Genomic DNA, 19,332 nt, shown 5'->3' on the forward strand with positions numbered 1-19,332 from the left:
GAAATCACACTGACACCCTGTGGGTGTGGGTGTCAGGGTTGTGCAAAATTCCAGAATTTAATTGAAACTGGATCTTAAATTCTTGAATTTCACTTGCATTTCAATTGAGGTAGCAAACAGGAAGCAGAATTGCAATTCAAATTTTGTACAACCCTGGTGTGTGTGTGTGTGTGTGTGTTGTGTGCAGTTAGTCTGTGTGTGTGTGTGTGTGTGTTGTGTGTGTGTTGTGTGTGGTTAGTCTGTGTGTGTGTGTGTTGTGTGCTGTTAGTCTGTGTGTGTGTGGTTAGTCTGTGTGTGGGTGGGGTAGGATGGAGAAAAGAGGAAGCTTGATAAACTGATGAAAAAATTCAGAGACAAAACTCTGAATCAGTCTATGAGTTGAGGGTGTGTGTGTGTGTGGGTGTGTGTGTGTGTGTGTTTGTGTTTATGACTGCTTAAGTCAGGCAAAGGCAAAGACTTAACTAGTTGAGCTTATTAACAGATTATCAGACACAGGGCAGTGTGTGTGTTGCCCATCTGTTTCGTTCACATTACCCCCCCCCCCCCCCCCCCTTAAAACAACCCCGTTTTATCGCGTTGTAATTACCCTCAATGGATCAATCCAATTTTATAATCACGCTGGTGGCAAAGGCCGATGTTGACCTAACTCACTGAGTAATCCCTCGCCCTTGGCCCCGGGTCCAGCCTGCAAATGAAAACCCCGTTCCCAGAAGAGTGATCTGATGAATTAGATTGCCTGTTTTTAGCTCCGTACATCATGGCAACTGGGGAAAATGGAACCTCCTTTTCCACTCTGACTCAGCCTGGGAGTGAAGCAATCTTTTGAGAGCTGAGCCAAAGCCGTAAAAAGTTTGGGTCAGAAAAAAAGATCAGCAAAAAAGAATCAAGTCATTTCATGCCACGGCATTATTTTCTTTTCTTTTTTTTTTTAAATATATATTTTTGGCCTTTTATGCCTTTAATGATAGTGACAGTGGGGAGTGACAGGAAGCGACTGGGAGAGAGAGCAGGGGTGGGATCCGGAAAGGACCACGGGGTGGGAATCGAACCCGGGTCGCCGGCGTACGGTGCAGGTGCCTCAGCCAGTTGCGCCACAGCTGGGGCCACGGCATTATTTTCTTTTCTTCTGAATGGGCCAGAGCTGTGCATCAACTTCAAATGGCAGCAAAAACAAAACAAAACAAATTCATTTTAGATTTACTTCCCTTTTTGCTTGTACCAAAGTGAACAATTCATTCTTCAAAATTCCTTTGATTAAAACCACTCTTGCCGTCCTCTTGTAAAATCTTCGCTGCTGCCCTGCCCTGTTGGAGACTGATCTGGGCAGTTATTTTGAGTCCAAACTTCTGTTGCCCTGATGAATAAGTGGCTGTTAGGATAAAGGACCTGAGCTGTTGACACAACAAACATGGCTGGCCACATACAGTTCAGCTTTTGTGTGTCAGTGGGGAACGGGTAATTTAGCCTTCCACAGACAGGTCATTGTAATGTAAAGCATAGTTAGGCTGCAGGCTCCTCCTGATTGTGTGTGTGTGTGTGTGTGTGTGTGTGTGTGTGTGGTGGGGAGGGGGAGGGGGGGGGGGGGTATAGGTGGGGGTGGAAAAGAATAGAGAGGTGTGACCCTGATCTGAAAGCTGAAAGGCAGTGGGACATTTGAGCTCTCGCATATTGCAGAGGGGATGGAACAATAGACACTACTTCCTCAGGAAGAGACTGAAAGAGAGAGAGGAGAGAGGGAGGCAGAGGTGGACATGGAGAGGGCTGTGGCTGGATTGAGAGGGGAACACGTTGTCATAGATAGATAGATAGATAGATAGATACTTTATTGATCCCCAAGGGGTAATTCAAGTTCTTGTTAGCGTTTGGCTGCGATCTAGGTTTTGAAGGTGATCTTGGCGATCTGTGTTCTGTGGTGTTTTGTCTAACTTGTCCACTGGTTGACCTGTGCTTGTTGGTGTGTCTGGTGACTCGTGGCATGTTGCTGAGAGCCACACTGTGAGTGGTGTGGCGACTCGTGTCTCGTCTAAGCCTTGTGGCCTTCCTCCTCCTCTTTTCAGGGACGGACAGGAGTGAGCAGCTCCTCTTCAGAGGACATGGACTTACGGGTGGGAGACAGAGGTATGTGCTTCTTTTTCTCTTTCTGTCTCTCTCTCTGTCTCTCTCTCTGCCTCTCTCTCTCTCTCTCTCTCTCTCTCTCTCTCTCTCTCTCTCTCTCTCTCTCTCTCTCTCTCAAATCAAATCAAATCAAATCAAATGGTGCTTTATTGGCATGAATGAATAAAGTCAAAGCTACAGGTATAACATGTTAATAATCAACTTAACATTAATATTGGTATAGAGATAAAATAAATAATGAAAGGTAATAGCTTCAGCACTAGTGCTATACTGTAGAAAAGAAAAGATAAAAAAGAAGTGATATCTTTCTCTGTGCCCAGTCCACAGCACAGGACAGATACAGACAGCACAGAGAAAGAACTGTTTTTCTCTTTTTTTGCACACACACACACATGCACTCTTTTACAGCTTGTACAATTTTACCGTGTGTGTGTGTGTGTGTGTGTGTGTGTGTGTGTGTGTGTGTGTGTGTGTGTGTGTGTGTGTGTGTGTGTGTGTGTGTGTGTGTGTGTGTGTGTGTGTGTGTGCGTGCGTGCGTGCGCGTGTGTGCGTGTGTGCGTGCGCCGTCTCCTTCTCCAGGTCTGTCTTCACTAGAGACCACTTCTCTGCGTGACCGGATGGCCAAGTACCAGGCTGCAGTTTCTAAACAGGATTCACCTACCCCTTCACGCACAGTAAGTGTGTCTGTGTGGGTGTGCGTGTGTGTGTCTGTGTGTTCCCATCGTCAACACTGACAATATCTGGTGGTGTTGACAGCTTTAACTGGTTGCTTTAAACATTAGATTTTTTCCACTCATTTGTTCATGAGAACCATTTCTTAAACCCCACAATATGCAAACAATTCAATAACTGTATACTGCAGAAAACACATGGCTGTAGTTGGCACTTATGAAGAATATGAAGCAACTTTTGATCCTTCATGTGCAGGCAATTTGTACTCATGACAGTCAATCTGTACTCATGGTCCTCTGGCTCTGACTAAAAGTCTCTTCAAATAGCTCCACTGTCATCATAGTAGATGTTGTTGGCACCTAGAGCCACCATCACATGCAAGAACTTGAGAAGTGGCTAATTGAGTGAGTGTCGTCTTGGACACTTAAGGGGGATGAGGACAGAGTGGACTGTTCTTAATCCATGTGCCAACAGGCCTTGATGCTTACGTAGCACTTTTTTAACTTATTATTCATTTGAAGATTATGATGAGATTGAATATGGAGTCTTTCCCAAAGTCTGTATATGTATGATTGATGTATACAGTACTTCCTCTTCCATGTTTCTCAGGAAATAGAGGTTTGCTGGGGACTGTAGTTTTCTCTACTCTGCCACTCTCTGTGTCCGTTAGGGCTGCTATTTTGCAGCAAGTTCTGTTTACACCCAACCACAGCCACAGGCCCCCGCTAAACACACACAGAGCTGTGATGCAACACACATGTGTGTGTGATCTGGACTACCGTTATTCACCTTAGGGGGGTGTGTGTGTGTGTGTGTGTGTCTTTGTCTTTGTCTTTGAGCTGATGTGTGTCCTGGGGCTGGTGTTATTTTAAATGTCTGTTTGAAAGTCTGTGTGTATATACACTAGGCGTCTTCATGACGATTCGATATGATATCGATTTCTTAAGCCAATGATTCGATTATTTTCGATACTTCAGAATTCCCCACGATACAATTCAATACTCAATATTTTTACATGATATCTATAAAGTTTCAAATAAATCAACAAAAGTTCGGAATGTAGGAGCAGGTATCTAAAGCCTTCGTTCTCTGCAACATAATACAGCCTCATGTCTTTGCATATAAAAATGCAATGGCCTTGCAAAGTGCTCGACAACTTTTGAGTGAAAAACGTTGTCAGTGATGTGGCAGGCTTGGAAGCCTGTGCTCTCGCCTTCAATACCATAGCGCCTTTTCAGGTGTGCGGATAGATTTGACGTAGCCGCAGTATCTTCTCTCACACTGACAGTCTTTCTCTTTGCAAACGGCAACATCTCTTACCACTGCTTCATCTGTTTTTCTGAATCCAAAATACTTCCACACCCATGACTTGACGACAACTGGAGTGTGTAAAATGTCACTTTCATTGCCAGATCGCTCTAACGGTACCATCGCTCATGAAAGTCAGACTCAACAAAACAATAATGTGTGAAACTTAAGTAACGAATGCGTCTGAAGTGGTGTGAAGTATAAGTGAAGTAGAAGACAATAATAAGGTTAGCGCCACCCGCAGCTTAGGAGTAGGTAGTGCGCTTACATCGGAGACAGACAGAAAAAGAAAGGTCGGAGCTGATGCTGAAAATAGATAGGCGAACAAACAGGCAGCAAAATAAACACATTAATCGATACTCTTGCGGACGCATCGATGCATTGAATCGTCGGCTGCATAATCGATGCATCGATACGATTCGATTAAAATTTACACCCCTAATATACACACACGTCCCAATGTATGTAAATGTGGTCATGTGTAGTTTATGTTTCCTTGAATGTGTGTGGGTAGTGGGTCTTAGCATGTACATATTTGTATAGTTATACCAATGTGTGTACGTGTGTGTGTCTAACTTTACTGTCTATGCAAGTGTGTGTTAGCTGTGCTTTGTGTGTGTGTCAATGTCAATTTATTTGTTTAGCACGTTTAAAACGCAACAACAGTTGACCAAAGTGCTGTAAAAATACAAAGTGCTGTTTTGTAAAAATAAAAAGTGCTGTTTTGGGGGCTGATTTAAAAGCTATAGAGTATAAATAGGCTCCGAGATGAGGTGTGAGTGTGTGTGTGTGAGTGAACAGCTGTTCTTTGTATGTAGGTGCATGTGTGAGGGTGTTTGTGTGAATAATGTGTGAAGCAGAGAGGAGGATGTGTATTCCTTCTCTACCCACAGGAGGTGGCAGACTGTCTCCTATTTCAGACTACCTGCCATAAAATGCCCACAATGCACTGGGGTCTCTCTCACCAGCTGATTCATTGAGGCTCAATTGTCCACACGGAGACGCTTTTTGGGTTAAACGCAGAGGTTTTGCTTCGTCTTGGCCGAGTGTCCAAACGAATCCTGTAAACGCACTGTCCGAAACCGCACTTTTTTTAAACCTGGTCCTAGAGTGGAAAAATCTGAAACCGTAACCCTTTTGAATTCGTTTGGACAGCGAAACCGCACATCCTACTTGCGTATCAATGATGTCATCGCCACACCTCAGCTGCCCTGGACTTGCACTTATAGTATTGCCTAACAATACTAGTTTTCATACATGACATTACCTACGATTACACTCCGTAGGATAAATATCACAACTGGTGCTGCGCAGCGCCGATAGCTTATGACTTGGTGGACTGAACACTGTTTTTCCCGGTGTTTTTTTATGCATTCTAGCTACTGTCAGTGACGCGAGAGAACTTAAGTTATTAGGGAAGTGCGGTGTAAGTTTACATTAATTTGTGCATAGTGCCGGTGTCATTCATTTATTTTACATGTCTTACAACATAAATAAATGCATACATAGTGAAGTCAGATATGAGCATACAAACACGCTTAGAACTCATGTTAAGCCTATAGATGTGCACTAAATGCGAATGCGATTTGATACAAGCAAAAGTATCGACTGTTACTAACAAAGGTATATAGCAATATTATAAATGTGGCGATGGAATAGCCTAGAACCTAGCCTTTGCACTTGCGGTGATAACCAAAACTAATGTGAATCGCGGACTATCCTACAACCAAAGAAAGTAAAGGAGATTATTTTTACCTGCGTTAGCCAAATAAAGGACGGGACTGCACCGTTCACAAACCGTAAAAATTAAGTTTATTAGTTTTACAGTTGACAATTCACTATAAGTCCACACAAACAATTCTGGTTTCCTTGCACTAGCCAGTTTTGTCGTAGCCTACTCTGTCTGTTGTATGGCCTAAGCAGCGCGCAAGCTTTGGTCAATTTCTGTAACAAACAGTGCCACCTATAGGCCTGGGATATGAAGTAATGTGTTGAGTCGTGTTGAGATGGATCCGTTTGGACGCAAATATTCTTGATACAGTTCCAGGGAAGACGGAGGAAAAAAAGGTCGGTTTGGTACGTGTGGACTAGGCCTAAATCTGACATCCTGATAGAGTAGCTCTGTGACTTTAACACAGACCAGATCCCTTAAATACACAAAAGCCAAGCCAACCTAAAGACAAGCTTTATTAAAATACGACACTAACTGCTAGCAGTTACTTTACACCAGTTGTGTTTTGGGATAAAGCAGTTATGCGAGCTGGTGATTTAGTAGCTTGTTTTAGAGTTTTTTTTTTCCTATTTCAGCCTCAGTGTTTGACACTTCATACCGTTTTTTTGAATAATAGTTAGAAGTTTCTGTCTTGTGGTCTTTCATTGGTCTTACACTTTTTGTGGTCTATAATGATTGCCTTCTTTATATAATACAATCTTGTACCATTATAAGTGCACTGTATTGCCTTTATGCGTATACAGGGAAGTGTCAGAAAAAATAATACCTTTGAATGTCAGCCATCAGCAGAATAAGATTTGCAGCTGTCTGTGCAGATCCACTTAAACTCCTCGAAGTTTCTGCTGGCCAAGTCGTCTTTCTGGCACCTCCACCTGAGCTAGACAACTAAGCTCCAACGAGAGGAGGACTCGCCTGCTGTGACGCCTCTGCCACCAGAGGCTAAATCCACTGATTTAGGATCAGGATTTCAGTGCTAACATGCTAAATCTCCCCTCTCCCTCCAGAACAGCCAATCAGAAGTCGAGAGCAGCAGTCCAACCACCGACCACAAGGAGAATGTGCCTCCTGGCAGTGTGGGAGCTGGAGTGGTCAGTACCTGTGTGTGTGTGTGTGTGTGTGTGTGTGTGTGTGTGTGTGTTTCTCATATGTTTCATATATGCTGCCCTGTGAGCTGAATTATCTGCTCTGGATTTCACACCAAAGAACAGTTTATGTCTCCATAATATGTTTTATGGCTAAAGTTGTGGAGGCGTTCTTTAGCAAAACAGCAATTTCTTTTTTTTTATGTTTCTCTCTTCCCCCTCTCTCCAACATACAGAGCCTGTTCTCTGAGGTCAATGGAGCCAAAACTAATGGTGAGTAGGCTTCCCACTTCCATACACAGAGATAGACAGACATATACAGACACACAGAAACACAGACACAGTCATTTCCCGTGTATTAGCCACATTGTACATCGTATATAAACTGCATGATTGTGTTTTATCCAAATAAAAAAAAAACATGTATTGATTGGACCGATGTATTAACCACCGTGCCCAATGAATCATAATCAGATCAGAAGGAAGAATATATATATATATATATATATATATATATATATATATATATATATATATATATATATATATATATATGTATATGTATTTCTATGTAAAGCCCACCCCTGTGTATTAACCTCATAGCTGAGGAAGTCAACAGGGTATCTGTGTCATAGTTTCGAAGATTTTAGAACGCTTAAGATCTATGGTTTCAGCCGACTCTCATAAACTGGGGTCAAAGTTCAGGAGAGGAGGGCACTGGGTTCAATTGTGACTCAGCACGCAAAAATGCCAGAGGGAGGTAGAGTTTCTCCTGAAACAGAACAAACACTGTTGTCTCTTCAGACATTAGCCAGTGGAGCCGTGTCCTTGTACCCAGTAGAGACTGCCTCACCATAAAGATAAAAATAACTTTTGTTTTAATGGCCCTGTTTAGTTTGTTAGACTGCTGAAATGGTGTTTGACCTGCTTTGATGGTACATTTTTGGGGGTATGTCTCCCCCTGCTGTCACGTTGTTGTAATAGCACTTAATGGCTTTTTTCCCCTCTCCTTTGTTGGTTTGCTTTAGGGGTGCGAGTTGACACTCCAAGCTCCAGCAGTGGAAGCCCAGGCTCTACAAACAGTGATGCACCCAAGGCAGCCAGAGTGAGTGCTGTGCTGTTCAGACACTAGTATTAGCTCAGGAAATTCACACCATTTAAAGTATTATTAGTATTACATTTGCAATGAAGTATTAAAGAAATGTAAGTTGCCATGTTCAATACTTTTTTCCTGTGTCATTCCACTTTATTACACATAACTTTATTTATGGACTTTAATGGTTGGATTAAATTAAATGTTGCTGCATTCAACACTTAATATTTATTGTGCATGTTTGCATATGGGCCACGTGAAATGAGTCCAGACTAAATGAGTCCAGTTCAACAAAATAAACAAAATGGGTTTATTGGATATTCATAATCCACAGACTTTAGGGTTTAAAACAAGGGGTCATTTGTTCAATTCCATTTAGCCAACCCAGAGATATTGGCCAAAATGTGAAAGCTATCCTCATTTCAACAAAAAAAAAAAAAAAAACAAGTTTTGAGAAAATCAGCTTTAAGTTTGTGAAGTGTAAATTAGCATATTATGTATATCTCCTCTCAACCAATCACCACAAGACTATGCATGCTGATAAAGTTCCTTTTTCCTTTGGAATTAAAATAGCCCCTGTGCTGTTGCTGTCAATCTCTTTTGTACCTTCCCCAAAGAAATTCGTAGCCAAAGATTGAATTGCTTCAGAATCCGAAAAGATCCAAACTACACAGTGCAGCTTCTGCTTCATTCACGCAGGTGGTAAAACTCGTGAGGCATTCACAGTTAACTATAACTTGTGAGGTAGCCTGTAATGTCCGATCAACTTCTGAAGACGACAAGGACATCAATAGCCTAATACTTTAATGCATAGCCTAATGTTTTTGTTTTTAAATAGGCCGCCAACTCCTAAACATATTGAATTGGGTGCAGTCTCCGTGTGGAATCTTGTCAGCAACAACTGTATGTTTAGGTTCGTTGCGTAGGTAGGTTAGGTTGCTGTTTCTCCTTCTAAATCTCTTGGCTAAAATAGACATTTTCTTCAAAATAATTACGAGTGGATAGCCTATTTATGATGACTTCTGGAAGAGGCCAAATGCCAAAACACAAAGTTATCAGACCTGTCCTCACACAGCAAGCATCTGAACGAGAAAGAAAAACGTCAAGTTTTTTATTCAAACTTTAATGCGTAGCCTACACATTTGGCCTTTAAAATCATATGTCTAGGTCGTTTTACAGTAAGATACGTTTATGAGTGATAGATAAGAAGTAAAGGAATGTGTTCGTGGTGAAATTAGAAAATGATTAATTTTGTCATTTTTCGATCCTCTCTGCATTCAAATAGCTATATTTCGAAATGGATTTCCGTGACACTGGACTCATTTTGTCGTGGCACGCCTCATATACTTTTAATTTATATTTCAAATTCAATTAAATTCACTGTTAATTTATTTTTAAGTTTAGAAAAGTGGATGCTGTTTCCATATTCACTGAGTAATCATGTGATCTCAACATTGACAAACAGCCCTTATTTGAATGTTTGTGTGTGCGCATGCGCTTGACCCACAGAAGTTCTGCCTGCCTGTGAGGGAGACGTGTGTGTCATGCTTGAAGACGGTGTATCCTCTGGAGAGACTGGTAGCCAACCAGCAGATCTTCCACAACAGCTGCTTCCGCTGCACCCATTGTAACACCAAGCTCAGGTGAGCCGCTGCCCTTCAGACATCTCTCAGCACCCCACTTAGAAAGTAACAGAAATAGCAATTTTGTAAAGTCATACCATTTCACCTTTGACAATTTGTAAATTATCTCATATTCAGTCAACATTTGTAGTCAATTATTCTGCACAACAGACTTTTTTGAAGAATTAATTACATCTACATTGTATAGACCCTTTTACTGCATACATTCATCGCAAGTATGAGTGCGCATTTTGGCAACAGAAGTGATGTGCTACCCCATTCATTCAGACCATAGAATTTATTATAAGAGTAATCAGACCTCTCTATAAAATACCAGGACTTAGGTATTTGTTTGCTTCATATTTGGGGCAGTCGTGGCCTACTGGTTAGGGCTTCGGCTGAAGTGCCCTTGAGCAAGGCACTTAACACCTCACTGTGTGCTGAGTGTGTTTCACTAATTCACGGATTAGGATAAATGCAGAGACCAAAAATTTCCCTCACGGGATCAAAAGAGTATATATACTTATACTTTGATGGAAAACCCACACAGTAGTTGTGGAAACTTCAACGTTTTCAACACTGATTTAGAAGTGTAACTAGACAAACTAGATAAACAAAATGTCCAGTTGTTGCGTGTTTAGGTAGTTTTTGCGATCCCTTTGCATAGCTTGACAAACTAACCAACTCCGCCATACCTCTGTTTCCAAAATGCACGCACAGTCATCACTGTTTACAAACTCTAAAAGGGTCTATTGGTGTTGTTTTGCTGTATTTTAACTACTCCATTCCTCCCTCTACTGGTCAGCCTGGGCAACTACGCCTCTCTGCATGGGAACGTCTACTGCAAGCCACACTTCAGCCAGCTCTTCAAGGCCAAGGGCAACTACGACGAGGGCTTTGGCCACCGGCCCCACAAGGAGCTGTGGACACCAAAGGAGGGCGAAGAGGGGTATGAGGAGGCCGAGGAAGGTGGCAGCAGTGCGGAGCGTCCGAGAGAACCGCGCCCTACAGAGTTCCCCACCACCAGAGCAGACCAGGCCTCCAGCACCTCTATCTCTAAGGCCACGACTGACACCAGCCCGGTGGTGGAGGAGTCCCCCTTGGCCAAGGTCACCGAGCTGGCCGCCTCGCTGGAGACTCGGGCCCAGCGAGGGGGCTTCTCCGAGAGGCCGGCCGCGGCTGCCTCCGGTGCTTCCCCGACCGCCTCCGCCGAGACCCGGAGGTTGAAAATCGCCTGGCCCCCGCCCTCCGAGGTCACCGGGGCAGGCAGGGGATCGGGCGTGGCAGCTGCGGAGGGAGAGCTGTCCGGCGTGGTCAAGCCATTCAGGGGCAAGTGGCCACCGGATGGCGAGACGCTCCAATCAGCGGCCAGCCCCGAGCGGGCTGAGCTCAAGAGCCTGAGACGTACCTCCTCGCTGAAGGAGCGCTGTCGGCCGTTCTCGGTGGCGCCCAGCCTGAGCTCGGCCAATCAGAAGTTGGAGCCGCCGCAGCGACGGCCCCTGCGGCGGTCCCTGGAGAGGCGCAGCTCGCTAGAGGAGCTGAGGTCAGCGCGCGGCGACCGCTTCGCCGAGCAACAGAGGGACGAGCAGGAGCGCGAGGAGCGCGAGGAGAGGGAGGAGAGGAAGACGAGTAGAAAGAGGGAGGAAGAGGGAGAAAAGAAAGAGGAGAAGGCGACAACGAGAGCCGGAGGGCTGCGCAAGAACTCCGGGGACGTGAACGGAAATCTCTCTGACGAAGAGGACGAGGGGCGTCCATCAGCAAGACGAGAGGAAGAGGAGGACAGGAAGAGGCAGACCCCCTCTGCGGGCGCACCGATGTGCCAGAAGCCTCCGAGGGATGAGGAAGAGGAGGAGCGGGAGGCGGAGGAAGAGGAGGTGGAGGAGATGGAGTCCCTGCCCAGCCGCCGCAGTGCCTCCCCAGACGTGTCCACGTCGCTGTCCCCCGGCGCCGGCACCAAGACCGACCGCTCGTCCCAGGACGTGGGCTTCTGGGACGGGGAGGAGGCTGAGGCCGAGGAGGAGCTCACCGTGGAGGAGAGGATCAAGAAGAACCGCTACTACGACGACACAGATGAGGAGGAGCTCGTCTGAGCCGAGCAGAGACTCCCTCTCTCTCTCTTTCTCTCTTTCTTTCTTTCTTTCTTTCTTTCTTTCTCTCTCTCTCTTTCTTTCTCTTCTATCGCTGAAAATCCTTCGAATGTCCTTTTCTTGAGGTATGCATAAAACATGACAAAAACATTATCATTAGTGTTTCACATGGTACCAATACATTCCACTTTTCTTTAACTGTAATGCATTTTTGTTTTTTGTTTTCCGTTTGTTGGATTGGACATGCAGAGACAATTCAAAGAGTTGTCCCGCTGTTTTCTGTCGCGCGTCCTGCCTCAGGAGTGTTGTTTAGCCTTTTTCACATGTCTATGCCAGTTTTTTGAAACCAAGCTGTTCCCAGTGAGTCTAACAAATACTCAACAAATGAATTGCTTGGTACATTTTTTTGGTATAATTTCTGTTTCAGGCTGAATAAAATCCAAAAAGGCATATATTACTGGATAGCCATTATGTTATTGCACATGATTAAATCACAGTAAAGGGACATCACCTTATAATGAACTGGACCCACAGAAATCTTTGTAGTTATCATGAATAACACCAAGATGTTCTAGAAGAGAATGATGGAGGTGAGAGAGTGATAAAGAAGGATGGAAAAGTATCCCATTTCTATATCCCTTTCAGATGGAGGGAGAGGGCAGGAATGGCCGTAGTTGGAGGCTAAGCTTAATTGAAACGCTACGGTTTGTCCCTGATCAGTTTCTGGCTGGAAAAGCACATGGGGAAATGCATTGTCCCAGCTCAGGGCACCAATCAGATCAGCAGTGATTTTGAAAATGGACACAATGCAATGAGAACTTATTCCAGTTTCAGATTAACACCTTTCAGTGGAAAGATTGTATTGCGTACTTGGACCAGGGTGATTTCTGTCAGCCTTAAGGAAAAGCCACTAATGGCGGTGAAACTAGATGCTCTCGTAACTTTTGGCTCTAGTTGCTTGGAGCCAGTCCCGTGTGTGCATCAACACTTTCGGCAGGACACTATGCAAGGCACTTGGTCAGTTTACCTCACCTCAACTGTAACTGGAAAAGCGAGTCGAGCTGACTCCCGCAGATTTGTTAATCTGGTTGGGATTGGGATTTGGGAGTGGTGTGTTGCCAGTTCTGTCACCCCTCTTGGATTGCAAGGGGGTGCGATAGTCCAGGACGTTCCTAGAATAGACTGTGAAGTCAGTCAGTACTTTCTGCTGCAAGTATACCACTCAAACCACTTCAATCAAATTAAATGTCACTCACCCTGTTACTTGACCTATCAAGCCCTATGCAGAAGGGGTAGAGGCAGTGTAATGTGCATGACCTGGCAACCACTGTGCTAATTCCTGATTATCTATCTCCATGCACACAACGCTTCAGGTTGATTTAAGCGTAGTTTGTTTTTTAAATGAGATTGATTAAGCTGAGTTTTAATATCATTTAATACTAGAAATGGTGTGGTGCAACTGGTGGGACTGTTTGTGTGTGTGCGTGTGTGTGTGTGTCTTGTTTCCCTTTTTGTTATAGTCTTATGCGCTGCCCATTAAACACATAAAAGAATTGGAAAGAAACACTTTTGTAATGGATTTAAGCAAATTATTCAAACTGATTTTTACCCTTTTATGAAAATACATTTTATATTTTTTTTTTTCTTTGAGAGGACCAAAAAGACATTGTACGTTTTTTGGAATTTTGAATGTTTAAGGTGACCAAAGTGTAACGTTATTTCAGAAATTTAATAAATACCCTATTATTGATACTATTCATTGTCCCTTCTCTTTATTCTACCTAGAAGCCAATCTCACCAGCACATTAAATGGTTCTGTTTTCAAGGAATCATCTCATGTCCTCCTTCAGTTACAGTAGATCATCTATTCACATATCTATTTCACATCCTCATCTGTTAACATCATTTGAAAAGTACGTTCTAAACTACTTGGCGGACAGGCTAGTTTTATCTGTTTATGCAGGCCCAAGAAAATAATCCTGTTTATGCAGGTGGCACATTAACTCCCCAAGTCTCTTGAAATGTAAACAACAATATTTAGCTGGCTCTTGAAAATGTCACAGGGATTTTCGAATAGCAAGGTCTTGAGGGATGGTGGGGGCAGGAGATTCAACTTGAGGCGGGGTTCTCATATGTTTGGCCAGCAGGTGGCGACCTTGAGCCGTCCCCTCCACTCAGCCATCTTTGCTTTTGAGGAACCGAGTGATAGAATGCGCCCAGGGCTCGGCTGTGCTGTGTTTTCTCTCTTGCGGTCAGGTTGCCGCGGCGAACTGGCTTAATTGAGAGCTGACTTTGTCAAAGGTGATATAGACACACAGAGTACTGAGTTTCACACTGTGATATTTTCTCTTTTCTTTCTTCTCCATCACAAACATAAACCTTTGGGAAGAGCAAAAATTGATGGAGTGAGGAAACCACCTCACAGTTTCCTGTTAAATTCAGAGAGGATTTGTCCTCAATTGTACTGTGTGTGCCCTACCAGCCAACCTTCAGGAACTTTGGAGAAACACAATGGTTCAAATCAGACAGAAAACACTGCGGGTGTTTATGAGTGAGAATGGGCACTTTTGATCATTTTAACATCAAATGGGGGGAAAGAGACCATATGGAAAAAATCATCAGAGACATGAAAAGAATTAGGTTGTCAGGCGTGGTGCGGTGAGTAAAAATGAAAACAGAAAGACTGCTGAGAACAAATGGGGTCTGCTAATAAGGCTTATCTGAAAGGAAACATAACCTGACAGTGTGGCAAGTGCTAGACAGTACAGTAATTTCTGTACAAAGCCCCAACGCCCATCTTTTCTCACCACTGTCCTGTTTAGTGAGGCTGATTTTATCATATTTGAATGGATAGGGTGCTGAAGATTGGTGTCACTGTAAAGGTCCCATAGATCTCTATCTCAGTAGCACTGCCTCTCCCTCTGTCTGGCTCGGACTTGCTTTTGTTATTTCAACAGAGTATGAGAGAGGGCGTCCCGCAGGGCTCTATTCTGGAACCACAACTAATCAACGACAGGTCAGTATTTCAGAGTTCCATTTTGCAATGATGAAACTGATGGTTTTATGGGGCAGACAAATCCTCTCAAACTCTTCCAGTCTCATGAAATGAAATAATGTGTGCCTAGAATCCGGATCCTCGTTGTTTATGGGCTCTCTCTCAGTTGCCTGTCTCATTCCCTGACCACCCACCTTATGTCTTGTTTCCGCTTTCTAACACTGAAACTCTATCCTCTTCGAATTCCCCCCGAGTTTAATAAAAAAGTCTGTGAACTCAGATGTTTTTCTCAATATCTAATCCCTCAGGTCAGAGAAAGAGGAGGGGAGGGCGTCCGTGTGATAATTTCATGTAGCTTCACAGCAGTAAAACAGCACTATTCAGCAGTAGTTTAGCAGGTGTCAGGCAATGGCAAGAGTAAAGGGAACCATATATCTCACAGGGACAAAGTGAGATCCCCTTGAACTATGTGGCAGGATGAATAAATAGACACATGGTCAAAAATAGTTATTCATTCAAGTTCAATGTAAGCCCTTAGACAATGAGTCCATTACAATACTGGAAGATAAACGTGTACATTAAAATTAGCAACTCACTTACAACACAAAAGATCAGCTCCTTCAAGATGCAGGTTGTTAATGTTTGAGCTTAACAGACAATCAAATTGCACTACTCACTTGTGTACTCCTGAGTTCACATGCTGATTGTCCGGAATTGTTTATCATTTATTCCAAGCCACAGTTTGTTTCTCATTTACAGGATCAAATACTTGAAGGGTTGTTTTGTTTTATTTGGACAGATACAGGACTGTGCAAGGCAAAAACTGTATTGGATTAGAATCATGGATTGTACCTTAAGTTGAAGATTGAAAAAGATGTTCAGCGGTGAGGAATAACATTTGCTGATTATTTTTTATTTTCATTGGAGTGCTGCCCTCTCCAAATCAAATTGCAGTCATCCAGGTCACTGGGCAACCAGACTCAACTGGATCAGACAAGAGCTTAAAAATGGATTCTCAATTTTTAAAGCTCATCACCTACACATACATTCTGCCGTTACACTGTCAAACACTCTCTCAACACCAAACCTAGTCAAAATGGACCAAAAAACCTTCCCAAAACATTATACTTTGCATTGTTAAGTGTGTGTGTGTTTGTGTGTGTGTGTGTGTGTGTGTTTGTGTGTGTCTGAAATTCAGTACTGATGTGGAGGTCAAAAAGACAGTGGTAAACATCTGAATAGGCCAAATATTTCTCTGTGTGAGGTTTCTCTGTGGTAATTTGTTTATCACTTTGGATAAAACAAAAATTTAATGTGCATTCGTATGAACCCTGCACAAATAAACAGGCTATGAAGTTCCGCCAATGATCACTGAAAGTGTCTGTGGCTGATGTTTGATGAAGTTTTGTGATGAAACGGTTTTATGACCCAGCTTCAGAAGTGTATCCCATAATTCACATTAGTCAAACAGAGTAAGGGATGAGACAGATGAGTGATGGACGAAGCTTTATGAGTAGCATTCTACTGTAGCCCCTGAATGAGATGATTGTGTAAGTCCAGAAAGACAAGACACATTTACTTCCTTCTAGGTCCCTCTAGACAAGGAAGTCCAGACAGTCCTTCTTGTCAGAAACAGAAATGAATAGTGAGCACGCATCTTTGGTTTTCTTTTCTTTTTGTTTGAGTGGTGATTCAAAACATTTTTGGGTGGTCTCAACTTGAGTGGAGAGGCTATCTCTGCACAACGATGCCATTGTTCAATGCCACCGAAAATAGCAGCGAAAATGTTGAAATATTCATAGACAATAGTGTGACTGTGTCACTGATCAGTCTGAGGACACAAAGACTGGTGTTGTGATTCACAACTACTCAGCAGGGTATTGCCATAATGTAGACACTATGATCAATCATAAGGCAAGCATGACCAGTACCAATGGAGGTGAACTCGAACAACCCAGCACCAGTACTCAGCCTCTCTGACAGCCATAGAGGATTATTTTTTTTGGTGGGGTAACTTAATATCTTGCGCCAGCTCTTGAAACCAGTCAGATTGGGTTGAAACGAGTCTTGACGTCAGAGTCCTAACAGCCAGCTTAAGTTGTGAAAGAGTGTAAACAATCAAGTCAACTAAGCATCGTTTACTCAGTTGGGGTGAAAGAGAGCAATCAAGTAACAATTAAGTAACAATGAAGGTTAGCCATACCACAAAAGTATCGGTGATGGCACAATGTGGTTGTGTAACAGACCCTACAGTAAATCTGTGGAGGCATAAGGTGTGTTGCAATAACAGGCTTATGAGCATTTATTAACAAGGTGAGAGTGGCTTTGCTGATGTGGACCACCACACCATAAAACAGGTCTCCACGTAATTATTACTATTCACTCACTTCTCTTTCTCTCTCTCACTCTCTCTCTGTTCTTTCCAATTTACCTTTCCATGGCATGTCCTACGGCTCTTTGATCATCTGTCTTCTCTCTGTTCAGTGCTGCTCTTTGAATGAAGCTTTGAATGTAAAGCACACAGCTCTATGTCCAACAAATCCTGAGGCAACAAAGATTCCCTGTGCAGCTGAGAGCTTTATTTTCCATGAGTATTGTTAATCAGCCAACCTCAACATCTCCCAAACCAGTCCTCAGACTACAGGTCCAAGTGTTGAGGGAAAAAGCAACTCATGTACTTGCGTTTCAACACCATCTATCACAAAGATGCAATGCAATTTGACCAAATGCGCCACAATCCAGGTCATGTGGTACAGTTCACCACAATGATAATGTCCTGATTATTTAATCTATGCATTCTTGGTTCCAAACCTAAACTCATTCACTACTTTACTGTGGGATCCGTGGATGCAGGCCAGAAAAACTCACCACAACTGAGTCTGCAGTTCATTTCACAGTTAGTTAGACAGCCTACACCGACAGGAGGCCTGGTCGCTCATATCTTTCTTAAGGAAGTGAGCGAGAGTTGAGTCATGCCCACCAGGGTTTCCCATCACCGGGGTTACATAGACTGGCGTGCCACACACGCACACCTAACAGTATGGCAGTCATTAGGAACAAAGACACCCATTGTGAAACGCTGATACCATCCCAACAGGCACATATTAGGGAGAGGTGTGTCATTATTTATCCCCTATGTGGCAGGAGGAGAGAGGGGAGATAAGTGGGAAGGGGGAGAGCGGGATGGAGGAGGGAGGTGAATGGTGGAGCGTAAACACACAGGCATGAATGCACCGTGATGGTGACGGCACTCTCAAGGCAGGCTCAGCCTTTATCAACAGTGGTGGTGGTGAGGGAGGGGTGTGGAGGGGGTGAAATGGGTGAGTGGAAGATGATGATAAAAAAGTGGCCATAAAATGTGAAGACGACACCGAGACAAGAGAGTGTGTGATAAGAAGAGCCTTTCAACTGCTTCAATTCCAGTATGAAAGGGTGATTCACTCTCACGGTGTACTTAAAACTTAGTTACCTCATGTAAGGGTAAATTGTTTTTTCCTATTTTCTTTTTTGCAGATGACACTTTGTGTTAGTGTATTGGCTTTGAAGATGTTTTGGTTGGTAGACTGCTGTGCATGCAAACCTCTGGAATGGGTCCCAATAAGTCAGATTTATGAATCACAGAGAAATATAATTTGGTAGAACCTTACGTGGTCATAATTGTTACAGGGCCACAAAGATGTATCCAGATAGATAGATAGATAGATAGATAGATAGATAGATAGATACTTTATTGATCCCCAAGGGGAAATTCAAGGTCTCAGTAGCCTCAGACATCACACACACAACATGCACTTACAGCAGAAAGGTATATACTTATATGTATAAGTATATTCATATAACAAAACTCCACTGTACAATAGAGACAGTAGAAGATAAAAAAAAACTAACAAAACTAAATACTAAATATACTATATAAATTAAATTTAAAAAATCCACAGTGTGCTTGAGGATGATCAAGCATGAGACGCTTGCAGTGACAGGGCCGGGACTGGCCTGTGTGCTTGGTAAGGTGCTCAAGAGAGTGAGGTCTAGAGACCAGCATAAATAATATGGACAGATAAGAGAGTAATGTATAGTGTAGACAAGGTAATATAAAAACTATGTCAGTGCAAGAATAGGTTGAGGTGATAGGGTTACAGCCATTCAGTATTGTAGCAGAAGCCATTGGTCATGTCAAGTCAAGTCAGTTTTATTTGTATAGCGCATTTAACATGCACAGAGTGCAACCCAAAGCGCTCCACATATAAGACATTGTCATTGACACATAGACTAACAAAGACAATAGCGGACGGAGCGGCGTAGTCGCCAGCGTACCCGTGACACCAAGACATAGAACTACATTTAAGAAATAACAAACGCAAAAGATGCCGGACGGAGCGGCGTGTGTTAATGTGTGCTAATATAGCATGAAAAACAGTGTAGCAGTAGAACAGTAGTAAGACATTAGACTGTGGACAGTAGTAAAACAGTAGTGGGCAGTCGGTACTCAAACATGGAGAGGGTAGAGAGGCAGACAGACTATGCAGAGAAGTCTATCTCTCCTCTTCCCTTAAGTGAAGCATTGAACAGTTCATTGGCCCTGGGGACAAATGACTTCCTCAGCCTTTCAGTTCTGCATGGCAGTGA

The 19,332-nt window shown here is 43.3% G+C and overlaps 1 protein-coding gene across 5 annotated transcripts in view; it reads left to right on the plus strand.

Annotated features, from left to right (window-relative positions):
• LOC121706947 (LIM domain and actin-binding protein 1-like) overlaps positions 1-13,466 on the plus strand; it is a 44,551-nt gene extending 31,085 nt beyond the window's left edge. For all 5 annotated transcript variants that reach the window (XM_042089105.1, XM_042089104.1, XM_042089106.1 and 2 more), the window contains 7 exons: positions 2,058-2,118; positions 2,695-2,789; positions 6,832-6,915; positions 7,146-7,182; positions 7,938-8,014; positions 9,512-9,645; positions 10,430-13,466. In XM_042089105.1, the coding sequence (XP_041945039.1) occupies positions 2,058-2,118; positions 2,695-2,789; positions 6,832-6,915; positions 7,146-7,182; positions 7,938-8,014; positions 9,512-9,645; positions 10,430-11,714 (1,773 nt within the window). In that variant the 3' untranslated portion in view covers positions 11,715-13,466. The remainder of the gene's footprint in view (positions 1-2,057; positions 2,119-2,694; positions 2,790-6,831; positions 6,916-7,145; positions 7,183-7,937; positions 8,015-9,511; positions 9,646-10,429) is intronic.
• Positions 13,467-19,332: the final 5,866 nt, after the last annotated feature.

Source organism: Alosa sapidissima, chromosome 4 (genome assembly GCF_018492685.1).
Source record: "Alosa sapidissima isolate fAloSap1 chromosome 4, fAloSap1.pri, whole genome shotgun sequence".
Classification (NCBI taxonomy): Eukaryota; Metazoa; Chordata; class Actinopteri; order Clupeiformes; family Clupeidae; genus Alosa; species Alosa sapidissima.